General features: G+C 43.3%; 2 protein-coding genes across 2 annotated transcripts in view; both read right to left on the reverse strand.

Annotated features, from left to right (window-relative positions):
* The window catches only part of GTF3C3 (general transcription factor IIIC subunit 3), a 36,896-nt gene extending 31,063 nt beyond the window's left edge, over positions 1-5,833 (reverse strand). Inside the window, exons 1-4 of the mRNA XM_046019257.1 lie at positions 5,678-5,833; positions 4,539-4,650; positions 1,816-2,006; positions 537-660 (exon numbers count right to left, since the gene is read on the reverse strand). Of these exons, the coding sequence (XP_045875213.1) occupies positions 537-660; positions 1,816-2,006; positions 4,539-4,650; positions 5,678-5,779 (529 nt within the window). The 5' untranslated portion in view covers positions 5,780-5,833. The remainder of the gene's footprint in view (positions 1-536; positions 661-1,815; positions 2,007-4,538; positions 4,651-5,677) is intronic.
* Positions 5,834-13,416: 7,583 nt separating this feature from the next.
* Positions 13,417-16,524, reverse strand: C9H2orf66 (chromosome 9 C2orf66 homolog). Its single transcript, XM_046018162.1, is given in 4 exon segments — positions 13,417-13,449; positions 13,451-13,597; positions 15,614-15,745; positions 16,398-16,524. Coding segments are annotated over 3 exon segments (300 nt in total). The 5' UTR covers positions 15,734-15,745; positions 16,398-16,524.
* Between the last annotated feature and the right edge of the window lie 3,139 nt (positions 16,525-19,663).

Consider the following 19,663-nt stretch of genomic DNA (forward strand, 5'->3'; position numbering starts at 1 on the left):
TGCAGGGCATTATTTGGCAGCACATCAGGAAACCAAAATAATAAATGTAAGTGATTAGTCAGAAAGTCACTTATGAATATATCCTTCAATATGCCCAAGATTTGCAAATTAAAGAAAGATGGTAAGTATAAGTTGTGTCTTTTAAAAGTAGATTAAAATAATCTAGCTCTGCCTAATCTGGAAAGTGAAAGAAAAAAAAAAAAAACACTTTTTAAGTGGTTTTAACATGGGCTTGCCATATTTAAAAAAGACTAATGCTACAGAAGTCTAAAACCCCAAAATGTAACATTAAAAAACAAAAACAAAAAAGAAGCCTGGTTGAGTTCAATAAATATTAATATTTCATTGAGTCATATTCGGATTTTCGTTTTCTTGGTAATGACTTCTACTCAATGTGAAAGTGGCATACTGCTGGTACGACAATCACCTCCAAGCTTCTGAACGTATTTTCCAAGCAGTACAGTGAAGTGGTCCTCCATTTGTTTTAAAAGTCACACTACTAAACTGCTATTACCCATAATCCCCACAAAACCCACCTTGTCTTATGATTTCCATGCACATCAATATCGCCTCCTCACGCTCTCCTCGTGCAAAGCGAATGTTGGCTTCACCCATGAGACCCCTCAGGGCTCTGGGAAGTTTACTTCGAGGCCTTTTCTCCTGTATAAGAATTAAATGACATTTAGCTAAAATATAGTGATATTTTAGATTTCAATTCCAGCTAAATTAATAAATGCAGAAGATAATGAAAATGAAATTTCCCTTTAAGACTTCTCAACATTCTAAACTGAAAACTAAGGAATGAATGACTACAGTGCTGACTCATTAACATGAAAGTCTGCACTGCAGGAAGAAGTCGAAAATTAATCTCGGGAAATTAGTCTAAAATAGTCTCCCAAAAGGAGTAATTCAGAAAACTAAAGTAAAAAAAACAAAAACAAACTTCCTACAGTAGAAAGTTCAAAGCACAGTAAAAATATATGAAAAAAACAAAAACCAATGTGGTCAGGAATCACTAATTACTAATTAGAATAATTACAAATGTAGAACCTGATGCTGCAAAATGGATTTATGTGCCAGGAAGCTTCTTTTATTAATATAACCTACTGCAGATCCTCCTTCCTTCAAATTTATCTACTTAGAATAAACTTGGTTAAAAAAAAAAAATCAAGTTATATTGGCGTACCTGGATGGCTAAGTCAGTTAGGTGTCTGACCCTTACTTTCGGCTCAGGTCATGTTCTCAGGATTGGCCATGAGAGGGAGCCCCATGGGGGGCTCTGTGCCCAGTGAGGAGTCCGCTCAGGATCCTCTCCCTCCCCACTCCCCAACTCCTCCACCCCTGCTCTAATAAATAAGTCTTTAAAAACTATGGGGCACCTGGGTGGCTCAGTGGGTTAAAGCCTCTGCCTTCAGTTCAGGTCATGGTCTCGGGGTCCTGGGATCGAGCCCCACATCGGGCTCTCTGCTTGGCGGGGAGCCTGCTCCCCCCCCCCACACCCCGTGCCTGCCTCTCTGCCTACTTGTGATTTCCGTCTGTCAAATAAATAAATAAAATCTTTTTAAAAAAATCTTTTAAAACTATATATCAAGATATAATATGGACCTTTTAATAGCAAAACCACAGTACAAAATCTCTAAGATTAAAAAAAAAAAAAATCTCTAAGATTAAACATAAGAAACCAGGAACAGTTGTCTCATATTTCCTTCCTCACAGTTTGAATTCTTTCTAAATATATGTATAATTTAAAGATTTCTTTTTCAATTACTATGTCACATTTTCATTCCATTTATAAATACTAAAGGAAGTGTTTACTTTCATCATTTTCTTGGTCTCACGATTGAGGACCATCTCCAGCACAAATACGTCGCCCGCAGTGGGTTGCTCAGGTGTTTCTTCTTCCTCCTCCTCCTCTTCTTCCTCTTCCTCTTCGTCATCTTCATTCTCTCCAAGCATGGAAGCAAAGACCTTGTGAACTGACTTACTGACCCCATCTGACATTTCTCCTGAAGAAAGACACATTAAGGATGTTGGATAAATGTGATAGTTAATGTTTAAGGGAAGACAAAATTATTAAAAAAAAAAAACCATATTCTGAGCAACAAGCAGCCATTCTCATGAAATCATTAAAAATCATCTTAAGAATTCTGAACATCCAAAATAAATATACAAAGAAATGTATGTTGTAACACTGCTAATCAATAAAACTTATTCCAGTAACAGAAAGGAAAAAAAAAAAATCACAGGATCATCTTGATAAGGAGAAGCAGTTGATAAAATCTAATACTCATTCCTAATAAAAATTCTTAGTCAACTAGAAATGGAAGGGAATATCTTTAGTTTGATAAGCAGTATCTACAAAAAACTTTCCACAGACACAGTTAATGGTGCATTATTCAGTTACTAGAAATGAGACAAGGATGCCACCACCACTCCTTTCAACGTTTTGCTGGAGGTCCTGAATAACGTAAAATGAAGAAAAAAGGCAAAAGATGGGAAGGAAGAAATAAAACTGTCATTATTCACAAATGATGTAATTAGGTGCATAGAAGATCCAAAAGAATGTACATACAAACTGCCAGAACACAGGAGTTAAGCCAGGTTCTTGGATTCAAAGTCAATACACAAAAATTAACTGTAGTTTGTCTATCAGCAATCAGCCCTATTTGCATGATGTGTAGGAAAGGTAGTCAAGAGCAAGAATTTAATAGCGATATTCAGTAATGTACAGGAGAAAAAAAGACAATTCCAGGGGCCATATATTCCAATTAGCAGACTTTGTCAAACTTGTTCAAAACTGACACTTCTTTTATTCTGAATATACGTTCACACTCACCAAGGGTCCTGATAGAGCTCTGGGATGATTCCTTCCTGGGGAATGGGGAGGTTTATATTTTGAAAGGACGGATGGGATTATCTGAGCTGAGGCAATCTAATACACGTAATACACGTACGCCTACTGCTCCTGATGAGCAAGAACTGGCTCAATTAATCACTTTTCTTAGGGGCCCCTGCTCAGGGGCAGCTTTAGTCAACCAGGACTGGGAGGCACGCAATGGTGCCTGCCACGACAGTTACACATCAAAGACCAGATGTTGGAAGAGCTAGTCCTCCCCTAAGCAGATAAAGAGAAAGACCCCCAAGTTATTAGAACAAGTTCAGTCCTCTTGCCCACCCCACTTGCCTGACAAGGTAAGAAACTGTAACCCCAATTTGTTCTTCTTTTTGCCCTTCTTCTCCACCTGGGTCAAAGGAGGCAGGAATAAAGTTTGTTTTCTATCTATCCTATTAATATGTATTCTCTGTGGGAAAAAGGTTGTTTACAGAAAAAGAAAAAAGGGGAAAAAAGCCTCTACTTCTACTTCCTAGAACAAGAAAGTTCAGTGTAGTTAGTACTCCATCAGACACTACACACAAAGCGACACTGTAACTGATACTTCAGTGTCCCACATAACTTGTCACGGGTCGATGGATACTGTGAACTATCATCAGTATTCTGATCACCAGGAAGGTGTATGAATCACTGGAAATTAATGAATTTGCATCCTAGTTCATCAGTTAGACTCCGATGGCCTTAATGAGTTTGAGACTAAGCGACTCTAGTATCTGGCCCCGCAGAGCTGAGGACTGGACTCTAGAATGAGGCAGCATACCAAGACACCTACACTGCGTGTGAGGACTCCGCTGGGCGGCCAACAGGACTTCCACTGGGCGGCCAACAGGACTTCCACTGGATTTCTCTCTTACCTCCTGTAACTAAAGCAGCGGTTTGGAAGCCACTTTGCATAGAAGTACAACAGTCTTGGGGGAGTATAGTCTGGAAGTAATGAACTGAAAGAGCCAATTTAAAAAACAGTAACTCTAAAAAGGCTCCCAAATACTGATGCGAATTTGAAACACTTTTCCACAAGGCACCTGTGTGGCTCAGCCGGTTAAGCAACTGACTCTTGATTTGGGCTCAGGTCAAGTTTTCAGGGTCCTGGGCTGGGTGGCATGGAACTCCGTGCTCAGTGGGGAATCTGCCTGAGGATTCTCTTTCCTTTTGCCCCTCCCCCTGACTGACACACCCCCAGGCTTGCTCTAAAATAAATAAATCTTGGGGCGCCTGGGTGGCTCAGTGGGTTAAGCCTCTGCCTTCAGCTCTGGTCGTGATCTCAGGGTCCTGGGATGGAGCCCTGCAACGGGCTCTCTGCTCACCGGGAGCCTGCTCCGCGCCCACCCCCCCCCCCCCCCCCCCCCCCGCCTTTCTGCCTGCCTCTCTGCCTACTTGTGATCCCAGTCAAATAAATAAATAAAATCTTAAAAAAACAAAACAAATCTTAAAAAAATAAGCACTTTTCTACAAAAATAACCCACAAAACTAACCACCATATTCAGTAACTCCACAAATGTTTATTGAGCACGTTCTTACACAACATGCACTATGCTACTGATAAACAAGGTCATCAAAGAATACCACTGCAACGAAAAAGCACTGTTTTTATGAAATTGTTAGGTACCCTCAATATTTAAGGCAGATGACAGATGATTTAACACACCTTCATTGACATCTTTGTCCCGCGATTTGGTGGAGTCAATTCCTGATGATGATGGAACTTCGGAGTCATTTGGATTTTCTTCGGCTGGTAACTTGCCCTTTTCCTGAAGACTCTGTGATTGAAAATTAAAAAAAAAAAAAAAATGCAGATTTAGTTCTCTCCAGTTGGAAATAGGGCATTTCCCTCATTTTCTCTTCCTATAAAACTTGAGCTCCAAAAACACATCCAGTATGTGGAATCCAAATTTGAATAGTCAAAGCATTTCCGAGTACTTTGATCTCATCCCCCATGACTGTCTGCATCAGCCACTTATAAAAGATAATCTAAGAGACGCCTGGGTGGCTCAGTGGGTTGAGTGTCTGCCTTTGGCTCAGGTCATGATCCCAGGGTCTTGGGATTGAGTCCCGCCTGGGATCCTGGTTCAGCCGTGAGCCTGCTTCCTCCTCTGCCACTCCCCTGCTTGTGCTCTCTCGCTCTCTCTGACAGATAAATAAATAAATAAAAATCTTTTAAAAATAACTTAAAACACCTTGATGATTTCACGAATCTACCCACTGTATCCCAGCTTTTTAAATTTTAAAAGAGATGGATCGCTATTAGCTGCATGAATTGGGAGAGAACCCACCGGTCAATTTCAAAGGGTGCGATCATTTTTATTTCCCTTCGGATTTCCTAGAAGTGAGAAGATAAGGGAAGTTCCGATATTCTAAAGTATGAAAAATTATGTGAGTGAGAATTTTGGTACCAGACAAGAAAACTCGTTCTATGGAAGATGACACCAATCCCTGCGAGACGCCTCAGAAACCGGGCGTCGGCCGCGATGACCGCAGCCTGGAAGGCAGGTGAGATGCTCACCCCAACACACAGAAGCACCTGGTGGCAAAGCGAGGACTAGAGTCAGAATGGGACGGGGAGGAGGGGAGAGAGAGAGAGACGAGGTGACCACAGACACAGACTTTGGCGGGGGAAATCTTTGGAGGAGCGCAGCACAAGGACGAGAGGCGAGAATCGGGCTTCGGGTAAGAAGCCGCGGACCGTCCGGCCGCCCCGTCACGGCGAACGAGGCACGGGGCCCCCCACATCTACGTGTATTAGGGCGACAAGACAGTGAGAAGAGCCCTGGCCTAGCGGCGCCTCACTTTCTTCTCGCGGGTTTTCCTCTCTTCCCTCCGCCTCTCGAACTCCTCGAAGGAGATCTTCCCCTCCAGGTAGTCGATGAGCTCCGGGCTGAAACCCGACATGGCTCCGGGGTGCGGATACACAACACCGAACACCCGGCCAGAAAACCGGAAGAGCAAGATTATATCCCGCTCCGGGGCGCCGAGAGCAGCGACCCGGAGTTCTCCGGGGAAACGGGCCCGGCCGGCGCTGCAGCCGCTGCGCTCTGGTTCCGCCGGAGCATCTGGTCCGGCTTCCTTCCGGGCGGCAGGAGCTGGATCTGCCGCGCGGAGCCCGGTGCGGGAGACCTCGGCTGCTGCGCGGGCGTAGGCCTCTTATTTAAGATGATTGGGGAGTTAAAAAAAAAAAAAAAAAAAAAAAAAAAGGAAAGAAAAGGAAGGGGGAAAAAGTGCTTAAAGAAATTTTCTTTAATCGAGATCGTTTCCCTTAATTCTCCATTTGGATTCCTACTTCTAATTCTGAATGCGTGTTCCTTAAATTAATTTGAACTTTGCTGTAGTCATTTTTTTCCCAGTGTAACCGTCTGCACTGCCACATGCATGTTTCAGTTTCCCGTGTCTCCTGCCGCAGAAGGCGAAAGTCCCCTCCCGGTTTGAGCTCTGAATCTCACGTCCTCCAAGGGTTCCGTCTTCATGGATCCTCAAACCCTCCCTTTCCCCGCGGGTCCTTCCTTCCCAGTCCGAAGCAAGTTTATCAGGACTCCTTGTCCCACCGATCAGCCCTACCCAAGTTTTCTTCTTTTCTCAACAAACCTTTAGAAAGAATCAAACGCTCGCTGTAACGACCGTCCGCTCTCGCTCGTTTGCCAGGACGGGTACTGGCTTGTGCATATTATTACACGCATGGCCCAAAGCAGTCCTCAAAAACGGATGCTGCTATTCTCAAAGCCAAAGCCTTATGTCTAATAGGTAGCAGGGCCAGGATGCGAACCCGGGTCCATGGGACCCCAACTCCCCTGTGTGGAATTAATATGGCACATGGCCTTCCCTCCATGGAACTGCTCTTCACCTCCTGAACACTCCTGTGATCTGTATTTTACCTTGTATCGTATCGATTTCTCTGCTAGAGACACTGTCAGCATCGTGAGAACAGTACTACCCGATGCATCTTTGTGAACTCCAGGAATCTGTGCTTAAAACGCATTTACGAATTAAATTGGATAGAATTGAAAGTGTGTTGGAAATGGGCAGGAGCGTTGAGGTATGGGGAATGCGTGTTGACATAAAGCTAAGTTTAAAGACAAGTTACAAGGAGCCTGTCACTTAGGCGTTAGTACCTCTTTGTTACAATCTGGTTGAGGATAAGAAACAGTAAGATGGCAGGATGAGAACCACCACGCCAAGACTTCCAGTTGAGAGAAAAATACCTCACAGCTAGACGTCACCCCCCTTTCTCATGATGAAGAGTCCTCAGGACTCTACCTGGATGTAAAATATGGAGGCTCACAGGGTAGGTTGGATAAGGTTCTCAACAGAAATCATTTACAGGGAAATTCTCCCCTAAATTTCTTCAGGCAGTCAGGGAACTGCACCAAGAGGAAGTCAAGGGTCTGGTTCTAACTCTCCTAGGGGGAAAGAAGGGAATCAAGGGCAGGAAAGATGTTCCCCTCATAAGAACTGTCTACTAACACCCAGATGGATTAGACCAACCTGTCTCATTGTTCGTTCCCTGGAATATGGAATAACGATTGTGAGTCTGTAGATTCACATTGGAGAGAACAGAGAACTGGGAGCAGGGGTGGAAGCCTAGCTTTTATGCTGCTGACAAAGAGACAACAAGATCCAAAATGGAACCATTTGTGCTAAACCCACATCACAAAACCAAGACTTAATACCTAACTTAGTTACAGTTTGAACCCCTCTCAGGAGCGGAATCTTAAGCCTGTCCATCTGTAATTACCTGGTCAGCACCAGCAAGGTGACCTCACTGCATGATAGATCTCTGCTATCCCTAAGGGGAGGTGATCTTGCCACAAACAGCCCTCTCTTTGCTGTTAACTTCCTTGCCCCACCTTCTTCTAGCTACAAAAGTCTTTCACTATGTACAGCGCTTTGGAGCTCCTATTTTTTAGATGATGTTCAATTCATGGTTCACTGAATAAAGCCAAGAAGATCTTTAAAATTTATTCTAAAGTTTGAATTTGGTTTTAAACATGGAACAACTTGTGAGAGTTACAACTCAGACTCTAGCAACATATCTTATAAAATTGTAATCTTTCTGTTTTTCTTTTCTCCATTTCCTGGTAAGTGATTTCTCCCCTGGTGAGTCAGAGGCGTCTTCATTACCTTGAGATGAAGTGGAATTGTTCCAGAAGTAATGAAAATAGTAAGAAGAAACCTTTCAGACATTCTGGCTGCTTTTGGGAATCACATGAAATGTCTGTAGAAAGAACACTGAATTTGTGCCAGGACAATAGAATTAAGACTATACAAGGAGAAGGTGACTTCATCCTTTCTCCTGTCAAGGGGAGGAAACAGAATGGGGTGTGACCCTTTTGGGGAGACAATTTTTCCATAATTCTCTCACTTTTCTGCAAAACCTGTGACAACATTCCATCTGGGCTATACTTTCCAAGCTGTCTGTAGAGCAATCCACCTTGAAAGACAGAGAAATTATCTTTCTCTGGGGCAGAGGACAGATTTGTTATGTGACCAGTACCATAAATATGATGTTTCTCTTGGGGCAGAGTTTGGGCATGTTGCCGGTAGCCCCTTGTAAGAGTGGGATTTTCTAAGTTTGGGGTTCCTCACCTTGGCGCAAGTGCAGTATACTTGAACACACCTCCGTGTGGCTCCCGTGTGGCTCCCGTGATACTTGGGGGATGTGGAGAGCCAACATGGGTGCAAACCCATGCTGTCTGCAGGGCCGTGAGTAAGAAAGTCTCTTGCCTCAGCCCAAGAGGCTCACGTGTCTGCGAGCATCTGTGCAACGGTAGAAGGGTAGTGTGCGGCTTACAAGTCGGGCAGAACTTCACCCCCTAGATCTGGGATGAGGGACAACTGGACATGTCCGGAGAATGGAGTACTCCTCCAAGAGGAACGGAGTCGTGGTTGAAAGGCTGTCAGAGACCGATGTAAAGAATTACCATGGGCCCCTTGAGAACCTGGATCACGTGCAAAACAGTAATTTTCGTTGGAGGAAACGTGACTGTTTTCCTAACAACGGCTCTCAGCCAAGAAGAAAGTCACTTCCCCAGTGGACTTCTAGCAACCGGTGTAGGGAAGTTTGGGTTTTCAGAATAATAGGGCAGGTGTGAGAAAGTGACAGATATACAGTGTCTGAGGACGAAGTGTGCTAAACGGTCATAGTGGTGGAGATTTGTCCTTCCCCAACAGCCAACAGTACCACCATCCAGAAACGCCGGTCAGGATGGAGTGCAGGCCTTCCACCAACAGCTGCCTTACAACAGTGAGTTTTCCAGCAGAGGACTGTGTGCTCCTGCCCTGAGACCGTGTAAACAGCAGGCAGAGCAGGCAGAGGGAGAAGCAGGCTCCGCGCGGAGCAGGGAGCCTGATGCGAGACTCGCTCCCAGGACCCTAGAATCATGACCTGAGCTGAAGGCAGCCGCTTAGCCGGCGGGGCCTCCCAGGCATCCCTCAAGACATATTTATTGAAAACTTGCCACGTACACGGCACTGTGCTAGGTCCTGGAGAAATAAAAATGGCTTGGGTATGATCTCTGCTCACAAAGACAGCACAACAGTCCAGGGGAAACAGGCACATGTATAGCTACTTAAAACAGAACAAATTAGGGGCACCTTGGTGACTCAGTCGACTAGGTGTCTGCCTTTACCTCAGGTCATATCCCGTAGTCCTAGGATCATGCCCTACACGGGACTCCTGCTTAGGGGGAGTTAACTTCTCACTCTCCTTCTGGTTTGTCCTCCTACTGGTGTGCTCTCTCTCTCTCTCTCTCTCTCTCTCTTTCTCTCCCTCAATGAAGAAATGAAATCTTAAAAACAGGACAAATTAAACCAGATGCAGAAATCTATTTTTGCATAAATATTTTATTATTGATATTGACTATCAATGAGCCATGAAAAAGCTCCAGAAGACTATTGTGGAATATACAGAATAATGTTACTAGGACGCCGATGTTTGCCATGTAGTACAACGCTCTTTTTGTTGGAATCAGAGGGAAAATGATGCGGGATAATATAATGAAACGGGAAAAGTAGCTCTCCCAGATGAAAATGTGAGAAGCACAGTGATCCAGCCTGCACTGGTACGGAGAGAAGTTTGGTTGTAAAGGAAGGGAATTCCACCCATTTCTACTCTCCCTTCTTAAGGATGTGTGTGGAGAAAAACTAGAGCTGGAGTGTGGCTAGGATATTCGTGCAGCACAGCATCCCCCTCCGAATATAGTGGGGGTCGTATCTCCTGGAGACCCTGGCAACCCCTAGAATCCCAGGTGTTTTTCCTCTCCACTGCCGCTGACCTGTGGATATTTATCACTTCTTCTCCTTGGTATCAAACTGGGAGGTCTCTCAATAGCGTAGGCTGAAAGTGGGAAAGCATCTTCTTTTCAGGAAAAAGACAGATTTTAAGCCCAAATCTCCATTATGCTGAAAGCGGGAATGCATCTTCTTTTCAGGAAAAAGAGTTTAAGCCCAAATCTCCATTACATAGAATGAACTATAGTAAAAATGAGCAGAGTCTCTTTCAGATAATTTATTGATAAAAGGTAATTCGCATACATGTTTTAAAGAGAAGCGTAAAAGAAATGCAATTTAGAAGATTCTCATGTCTTCCGCCTGCGGTGTTCTTCTAACTCTTACAAATAAGAGCTCTACAGCGGTGTTTGTGGTTCACAGAACAGAAAAAAAGACTCCAAAAATACGCACGTAAGTCACATATGTCCCAGAGGTCAATCTATTTATATGTAAATCTGGAAATGTAGAATAAAATCACTATTAATTGACAAATGAGTGGAGGGGGGAAAAGGTTTAGCCATGACCATGATTGAATTGTTCTAAGGAGAAGCTTCATCGGTAGTTTTGAAATTGCCAGACACCTGAAAGAACAAGAAAATGTTATCACGAAATAGAAAGTGAAGATTATGCAAGCAATACAATGATCCTCTTGTTTTTCTTTTTCTTTTAAGATTTATTTATTTGAGAGAGAGAGAGAGAGACAGAGTGCATTGGGAAGGTCAGAGGGAGACATAAAGAGACTCTTTGCTGAGTGCAGAGCCCAGCCTGGGGCATGATCCCACGCCCCTGAGATCTGAGCCAAAACCAAGAGTTGGCTGCTCCCCCGACGGAGCCAGCCAGGCGCCCCTGTATTTCTTTTCTAATTGGAGATGTTAGGACGGGAGCACATGTAATTATGAACTATTCTCCAAATAGAAGCTTAGCTGCTTCTTCTATTCTTACAAAGTTGAACAATTCCTATTACACTGCGATACTACCAACTGGGTGCTTTGTCTGTGTCCTGCCCTAAACATTACCCCATTCTGGGCTCACACGATGTTATTTATTTGATTCTTTCTCTGACACTTTCTGTGAGTTAGAGATCAGTTTCTGCAATTTATAAATGAAGAAACCAAGGCTTCCAACCAACTGGTATACAATTCTGTCTCATGCTGAAGCCGGCACTGCGGTATTAACAACGGTTTTGTTTTGGTGTCTAATAGCCTCGGGCCTCAGTGGGGATAATAACCAAGGGAACACTTCATTAACATCCTCCTGTTTATTCTGATTAATTCTCATTGTGGGAGCTGTCGAGTGCGTGTGCCACATGGTAAATTGCATTTTCCTGTTCGAATAGCAATCATTGTTTTAAAAAAGCATTGCATTTAAAAAGGAAATAATAACCAAAATCTTTCACATGCACAATACAGTGCAACATGGTGTGCTTCCCCACAATTTCATCTCTACCTTGTGGAAGAATGGGGGTAGATTTTATTTTTTAATTTTTTAAAGATGTATTTATTTATTTATTCGAGAAAGAGAGCAAGAGAGCACAAGCAGGGGGAGCAGCAGAGGGAGAGGGAGAGAAGTTGAGCAGGGGGCCTGATGCGGGGCTCGAACCCAGGACCCTGGGATCATGACCTGAGCTGAAGGCAGAGGCTTAACTGTCTGAGCCACTCAGGCACCCCTGGGAGTAGATTTTCATTATGATTTCATTCCCTTTTTTATTCAGTCAAATGAAAAGCTAATAGACTCGAATCACAACGTATTTACTTGGAATGCACCATACCTGGGTTTTTGTAAATGGTAAATATTTATTTGATAGGAATGTTAAGGCAATGTGAACATCAAAACTCAAATCTTTTTTTTTAAGAGCTATTTATTTATTTGACAGACAGCGAACACAAGTAGGCAGAGAGGCAGGCAGAGAGAGAGGGAGAAGCAGGCTCCCCGCTGAGCAGAGAACCCAATGCGGGGCTCGATCCCAGGACCCCAGGATCATGACCTGAGCCAAAGGCAGAGGCTTTAACCCACTGAGCCACCCAGGCGCCCCCCAAACTCAAATCTTAACCATAAATAAATTTCTGTTTGTTTTTTTTTTTTTTCTATGAGGAAAATGCCATCTTTACTAGTATTTTACTCCCCCTCACCCCGGGTGAGGAAGTACAAGTTCAAATACATGTTTATTATTTCTTTCTAAGAAGAACCATTTTTTTAAACCTTTTCTATTAAATCCAACTGCATTGTTTGACATTTTTCTTTATATGTGATTTCCCGCATAACTTAGCTATATGATCTGGTATGAAAAAATGATAGCTAAAAGTGTATAGTATTCCACTATATTTAGAGTGATGATTCAAGGGAAGCCTGTCTGGCTCATTTGGTAGAGCAGGTAACTCTTAACATCAGGGTTGTGAGTTCAAGTCCTATGTCAAGCATAGAGATTCCTTTAAAGAAAAAAAAAGTGATAATTCTTTCAATATAGCTCTTCCCGGAAAACTATGCTTCAAAAATCATAAGCTGTCATTTCTTTCTTTTTTAAAATTTTTTGTATTTTTTTAAACATGCTTAAAAAGATTTTATTTGGGGCGCCTGGGTGGCTCAGTGGGTTAAGCCGCTGCCTTCGGCTCAGGTCATGATCTCGGGGTCCTGGGATCGAGTCCCGCATCGGGCTCTCTGCTCCGCAGGAAGCCTGCTTCCTCCTCTCTCTCTCTGCTTGCCTCTCTATCTACCTGTGATCTCTCCCTGTCAAATAAATAAAAAAAATAAAAATCTTTAAAAAAAAAAAGATTTTATTTATTTGACACAGAGAGAGGTCACAAGTAGGCAGAGAGGCAGCCAGAGAGAGAGGGGGAAACAGGCTCCCTGCTGAGTAGAGAGCCCGATTTGTGGCTTGATCCCAGGACCCTGAGATCATGACCTGAGCCAAAGGCAGAAGCTCAACCCACTGAGCCACCCAGGCGCCCCTCTTTTTTTTTTTTTAAATCCCAACATGAGGCTTGAACTCATGACCCTGAGATCAAGACCTGAGCTGAGATCAAGAGACATCTAACCGAGTCACTCAGGCACCTCAACTATTATCATTTTTAAAACCAGACCATGAAATACATGAACCAAATCCACATGTTAATAATGATGATTATCATCAGAACTGAGAACATATTTCTACAAGAAAATAAAAATCATTTTTTAAATAAATACTTTCAAAAATCTCTTTTTGAATGAGTTGTATAATTGGACAGATTCTAGGGGTAAAGGGATAACTTACCTGTGTTCAGCGGAAACACTCAGCCTTTGGCGTAATTAGGAAAGGAGTTTTTTCTGCTCTTTATAATCCGCAAACGCAGACGCAAGAAGTTCTGATTGGAAAGAGAGAGGTCTAGGGTTCCCGTTCATGGAGAAAGTGTTCGGAAACCTCCCAAGATCAAGACCTCTTCCCTTAAAATATGCCTGAAGCGTTCTGAAAAACTGAAGAGAGAAAGAAAGAGTTCAATGCCATATGTAAATGAAACATCAAAAATACTCAGAGACAGATATTTTTCCCCTCTCTTTTTTCCCCTCTGTGAACTGACTTGAGGGCTAACCTAGGAGACAGGAGGTGGAAAACCCAGAAATAGAAATACGCATTTTGACTACTTCTCCTCCTTCCCCTCTGATGTGGAAATCAAAGGCAGAAGAAAAATTGTTCAATTTCCTTACTACTTACAGCCCATTGACAAGTCCTTGAAACAGGCAGAGGGACATTCCTGCAGGGACTCAACTGGCTCGGTATTGATATTCTGCTAGGGGCAAATGGCCATCTTGGTCCAACGCCCATAATTCTGTAAGTTACTTTAACATATGAGAATTCCTTTGGAAACTTCCTTTATCTCTACCCCCAAGATACCTCTTGACAATCATTCTCCAAGTATATGACCCACCGATATACATCTGAAGGGTCTGATGCCTCAGGTTGTATTGGAAAGTAATAAAGGACTTTTTCCCAATAATAGCTAGGCCCCTCAAGATCCTGGAAACCTCGCTTACAAAGTTGTTTAGAGACTGATGCTATCCCTAACCCCCTCCCACCTTGAAAGTATATAATGGGCCACTCCTCATGACCCTGGTGCAGCTATTTCTGCCCATGCTTTAATAAAATCACCTTTTGCACCAAAAACATATCAAGAATTCTTGGCTGTCGGCTTCAAACCCTGACATTCTTTCCTACATCACCCTCCACTGTCCTTTACCTGCCTTCTTTCCGATATTTCAATGCTAAACAAGATAATTCAACATTCTTGGTAGAGATTGAGAGAGGAACATCATTTTTTTTAAACAGCATCATAGTCAGAGGGTTTATTGTAAACCACCTCTGAAACACTTAAGTCAGGGATTAAACTGAATTTCACAGTGATCAGAGCTCCACGCCTCCTCTCTGACTGAAGGTGAGATCCCAGGCATTGTTTTCTATGCTAGAACTGAAGAGTTGCATTTTCCAGCTTTCCTTTGGGAAATGGATACATAGAAGGTTGCAAAGGGCTACTTGGTTGTTTTAATCTTATACTGTCATATTTCACATCAGTTTCCTTATGGAAACTGTATTTTGAAATAATAAGGTTAGCATGTTTATTGTATTTGGCATATTTTTAAAAAGATTTTATTTATTTATTTGACAGAGAGAGAGAGATCACAAGTAGGCAGAGCAGCAGACAGGAGAGAGGGAAGCAGGCTCCCTGCTGAGCAGAGAGCCTGTAGGGGGCTTGATCCCAGGACTCTGAGATCTTGACCTGAGCCGAAGGCAGAGGCTTTAACCCACTGAGCCACCCAGGTGTCCATATTTGGCATATTTTTAAAAGAGAATTTTTTGCTAGTGTTTTGAATTCTTTTTCCTAGATAACTTTTATTGAAAATAATGTGGGGAGGGGGGCTCCTGGCTGGCTCAGTTAGTGGAAAGTGCAACTCTTGGTCTTGGGGTTGTGGGTTGAAGCCCCACATTGGATGTAGAGATTACTTAAAAATAAATCTTCAAAAAAAGGAAGAAAATAATACCTGGTAAATCGATAAGAATGCAGGTCAATTTTCAGTTTTTGCAATTGAGCTTTGCATGTGTTGGTCATATGGGAATCTGTTTTTATCATCAGTTCAGTAGGAACTGTGTAAAAATCAGTTCGCTGCTATGCTCTTGATTTTGTATATCTATAAGAAATACAAACTATAAGGTCAATGCGTGTGTGAGATCATTTACAAATGCAATGTGCTGTATGAGTATAAAATCATCTCTAAATATAAATTTGTTTCTCCTTACAGAAACAGATGTAAATTGGCCAAAGGAACAATAGGGTACCAGCCACTAGGCTAGGAAAGCCCTTGACCAGTCCTGTTAAGGAATCATCTTGGCATGTGGTAGCCTCCTCTCCACTGTGCTCCAGCAGACTGCAGCACGCATACCTCCAAAGACGTGCCAGTTTCACCCTGTAGCCCAGCAGGTCCCGTGCATGCTCTTACCAGATCTCGGTTTCTGGGGTTGTTGAGTGACTTCCATTTCTCTTTGTTTCTCAACGTGGCTCCATGCACAAGCCCAAGTAGCACCAGGGCAATGCACAGCAGCAGGAAGGCTTTGGGCATGATGGAATGCACCTGGGAAGAAGCAAGGACCAGGGAGATGTGAATGGTTAGAGAGAGAAGACAGAAAGGGAAAGAAACGAAAAAGAAGGAGGAGGGAGAAGAAGAAGGTAAAAGAAGGGAGGGGAGGAGGGAAGGGAGGACAAAAGTGGAAAAGAGAAAGAGAAACTAATTTTAAAGAGAGACAAGAAGAAAGAAATAGTGTATTTGTTCCCCTGAATTTTGCAGCCCTCTTTTTTTCTACGTTGATTTGCAGATGAAGAGCCCCCTACCCCGAATTCAATTGATTACCTCAAAGGAGTCCATGATGATGAGAATATTATACAGTGATAAGCAAAGCCATTATGATAGAACCTAGAAAGTCTGAGTATGCCTTTTCATCTTTGAAAAAAAAATGCACTTTTTCGTCTCCAGGGAAAGCGCAATTCTTAAAAAGCAAAAAGAAAAAACCTTGAATTACTTAAGTGTTAAGATAGCAGTCTTGAAAAACGAATGAGGAGGAGGAGGAAGAGAAGAAAGAAAAGAAAAAAATATACCCCAAACTGAGAAAACACTGTACACACATGTCTGGGACAGACACATAGCACACAGGCAAAACCACAGATTGTTTCCCACCCCAGTGTGTGAAATGGAAATGAAACACAAAGGAAAGGCTGATGAAACTTACCCGGAGTCCGGCTTTGGCTGGCCCTGGTTGTCTGCCCTGTTTACAATCTGCAAAGCAATTCGTGGCTACTTATAACCAGTGGGCCGGCTGCGGGTGGGAGTCAATGACGTGAGCAGGGGGAATCGAAAAATAATGACTCCATTTTCATGCCTGGCACCAAAGACCCTTGAGATCCACATCTGTAAGCTTCCTCAGGGTGACATGAACTTATATGTCTTATAAATACAGTGGCCGCTCCTCTAACCTCTGAACATTTTATGTGTTTTTTTTTTTTTTTTTATGAAACACACAAGGCACTTCTACACAGCAAAGTGGTTACTTTTTCACTCCTAAGGGAAGTGTATGCACAGCAGCCGGCAATGTAACGATGATCCCCCACCTAATAGAAGGTTCCTTTGGAGACACCAGCTTTTTAAATTAACATCATTTTTGAACAGGAAATTCTATTGCGAGAGATAAAATTGTTCTTTGTGTCCTACACCTTATAGTTCTTCTGAGAATCTCAAAAAGCTTTACCGGTTTTAAATAGCAGCATGGTTTATCATAAAAACCATGAGCAAAATAGAGCAAAAAGAGAGCATGTGTTTCTTGGAAAAAAAGAACAGTTGCTGTACCCATTCTTGCTGCGTAAATGGCATCCAAAGAAAATGGTAGGGTGGAGAAATGGGATTTGAGTTGTGAAGTTGCTTCGGTTGCAATAATTCAGAACAACCCAGGACAAGGCCTTTGTGAGAAGGCTAGTAATCTGAACTAGAAATTACAATACCCGGCTGTGGTCTGTCATGCGTATTGACCCTGGGCAGGTCACAATGACCTACATTTGTTCATTCCTTTCTTCATTCATTCAGCAAACTTTTTAAAAAAGATTTATTTATTTACTTGAGAGAGAAAAAGTGTGAAGTTTGGGTGGGGAGGGGAGAGGGAGAGGGAATCTCAAGGAGACCCCGCTGGGCTGAGCACAGAGCCCAATGCAGGGCTTGATCTCAAGACCCTGAGATCATGCATGACCTGAACTGAAATCAAGAGTCAAAAAGCTTCATCTAATGAACCACTCAGATTACCCTAGGCAACAAAATTTTATTGAGTGCCTACTATGGGCCAGGCTCTGCTTTGAGGATAAAATGTTAGGAATAATAGGTTCTGCCTTCATTAAATTAATAGATTAGTGGGCAAGACAGAGATAAATCCAATCATTATACAACAAAACGTATAAATACAAATGATTGGGTGCTGTGAGAGGTAGAAGAGGGGGCTTTGATTCCATCTCAAGAGTCAGGAAAGGCTTCTGTGAAGGGGTGACCTTACATCTGCTAGGTAAGGAGGAGTTACCGAGGCAACCTAGGGAGACAGAGGGCAAGAGTTTCAAACAAGGTGAACAGCTGTGCTAGACTCTGGGGCCGAAAGCAATATGGCACACCGGAGCGACGGAAGATGAATTATTGTGCCGGGAAGAGCGGGGGGAGTCTGCTGAGACATGGGGTTGGAGAGGTCGTCAGATTATGACCTGTCTGCTGAGAGCAATGCTGACTGAACGGTTGTGGTATCCAAGCAGCGTGATCAGACTTGCAGTTTTAAAATTCTTTTCTGGTTCCAGTAGGGAGAGATTGAGCTAGGAAAGAGGGATGTAGATAGACCAGTTAGGTGTCTACTGCAGTGATCCAGGCAGGAAGATGATGAATGGGATGAGGACGGTAACACAGATGCAAAGACGTGGGAGGACCCAAGAGATATTTATTTATTTATTTTTTTTTAAAAGATTTTATTTATTTATTTGACAGAGAGAGAGATCACAAGTAGGCAGAGAGGCAGGCAGAGAGAGAGGAGGAAGCAGGCTCCCTGCAGAGCAGAGAGCCCGATGCGGGGCTCGATCCCAGAACCCTGAGATCATGACCTGAGCCGAAGGCAGCGGCCCAATCCACTGAGCCACCCAGGCGCCCCGACCCAAGAGATATTTAGAAGGTATTGGCGACGGACTAAGTACTATGGGAGGCCAAGCTAGGCGGAAGAGAATTTCAAGAACAATCCCTGGGTGTCGGGATTATGCCGCTGAGTGGACGACAGGGCCGTGCGCTGAGATGTCAAACACTGGCGTGGAGGGAAGAAGATCATGAGTTCCCCCCTGGACGTGCATGTGAAGAGCCTTTAAGAGCTTCACGGGGTCGGGACGCCTGGGTGGCTCAGTTGGTTAAGCTGCTGCCTTTGGCTCGGGTCATGATCCCAGATCGAGTCCCACATCGGGCTCCTTGCTCGGCAGGGAGCCTGCTTCACCCTCTGCCTGTGCTCGCGTGCTCTCTCTCTCTCTCTAATAAAGTAAATAAAATCTTAAAAAAAAAAAAGATCTTCACGGGGTGGAGACTGACTACCTTGTTGGATACACAGTTCTGGAGCGCAGAGGGGAGGTCTGGGAAGAAAATGTAAATATGGGAATCGTTAGCATGTCAATGGGTGAGATTACCTCAGCAAAGATTAGAAAATGAGAAGAAAATGTGGCCTCGGACTTGAGTTTTGAGAAGCTTTTACTATGTCATCTCTCCTCAAAACTCCCAGAGTTGGAAGTTCAAGCATTCACGATACGAAGTGTGAAACTGTTAATGAGATTACAGCCAAGTCGTTGCGCTATAAACTCCTTAGACAGTGCTCACCTCTATTCCCTGTGCCGAGCGCACGGAGCCCGACACATAGATGATACATTCTCTAAAATGGGAGAGACGGAGTAAGTAAGGGATTTTCACAGCCATTTATCTATGAATATTTTCTAACTTTATCCCCATGTATATAAAGAACACAGCTCATTTTCTCCCATTTAAGAGCTCCGCATTTATGAGATATTTTTAGGCATACCTCAAAGATATTGTGGGTTAGGTTCCAGACCACCCCAATAAAGTGAGTTTCACAAAAAGGAGAGTCAACGAATTGTTTGGTTCCAGTGCGTAGGAAAGTTATGGTCGCACGATTCTACGGTATCATAAGTGTGCAAGATCGCTGTGTCTAAAAAAACAAGGTGCATACCTTAATTTAAAAATGCTTTATTACTAAAAGAAAAAAAGAAAGCTAACCATCAGTGAGCCATCCTCCTTTTGCCAGCGGGAGGTCTTGCCTTGATGTTGATGCTGCTCACTGATCAGGGTGGAGGTTGCTGAAGGTTGGGGTGACTCTGGCAGTTTCTTTTTTTTCTTTTTTCTTTTTTTATTTGTTTATTTGACAGACAGAGATCACAAGTAGGCAGAGAGGCAGGCAGAGAGAGAGGAGGAAACAGGCTTCCCGCT

The sequence above is a fragment of the Meles meles genome, chromosome 9 (genome assembly GCF_922984935.1).
Source record: "Meles meles chromosome 9, mMelMel3.1 paternal haplotype, whole genome shotgun sequence".
NCBI lineage: Eukaryota > Metazoa > Chordata > Mammalia > Carnivora > Mustelidae > Meles > Meles meles.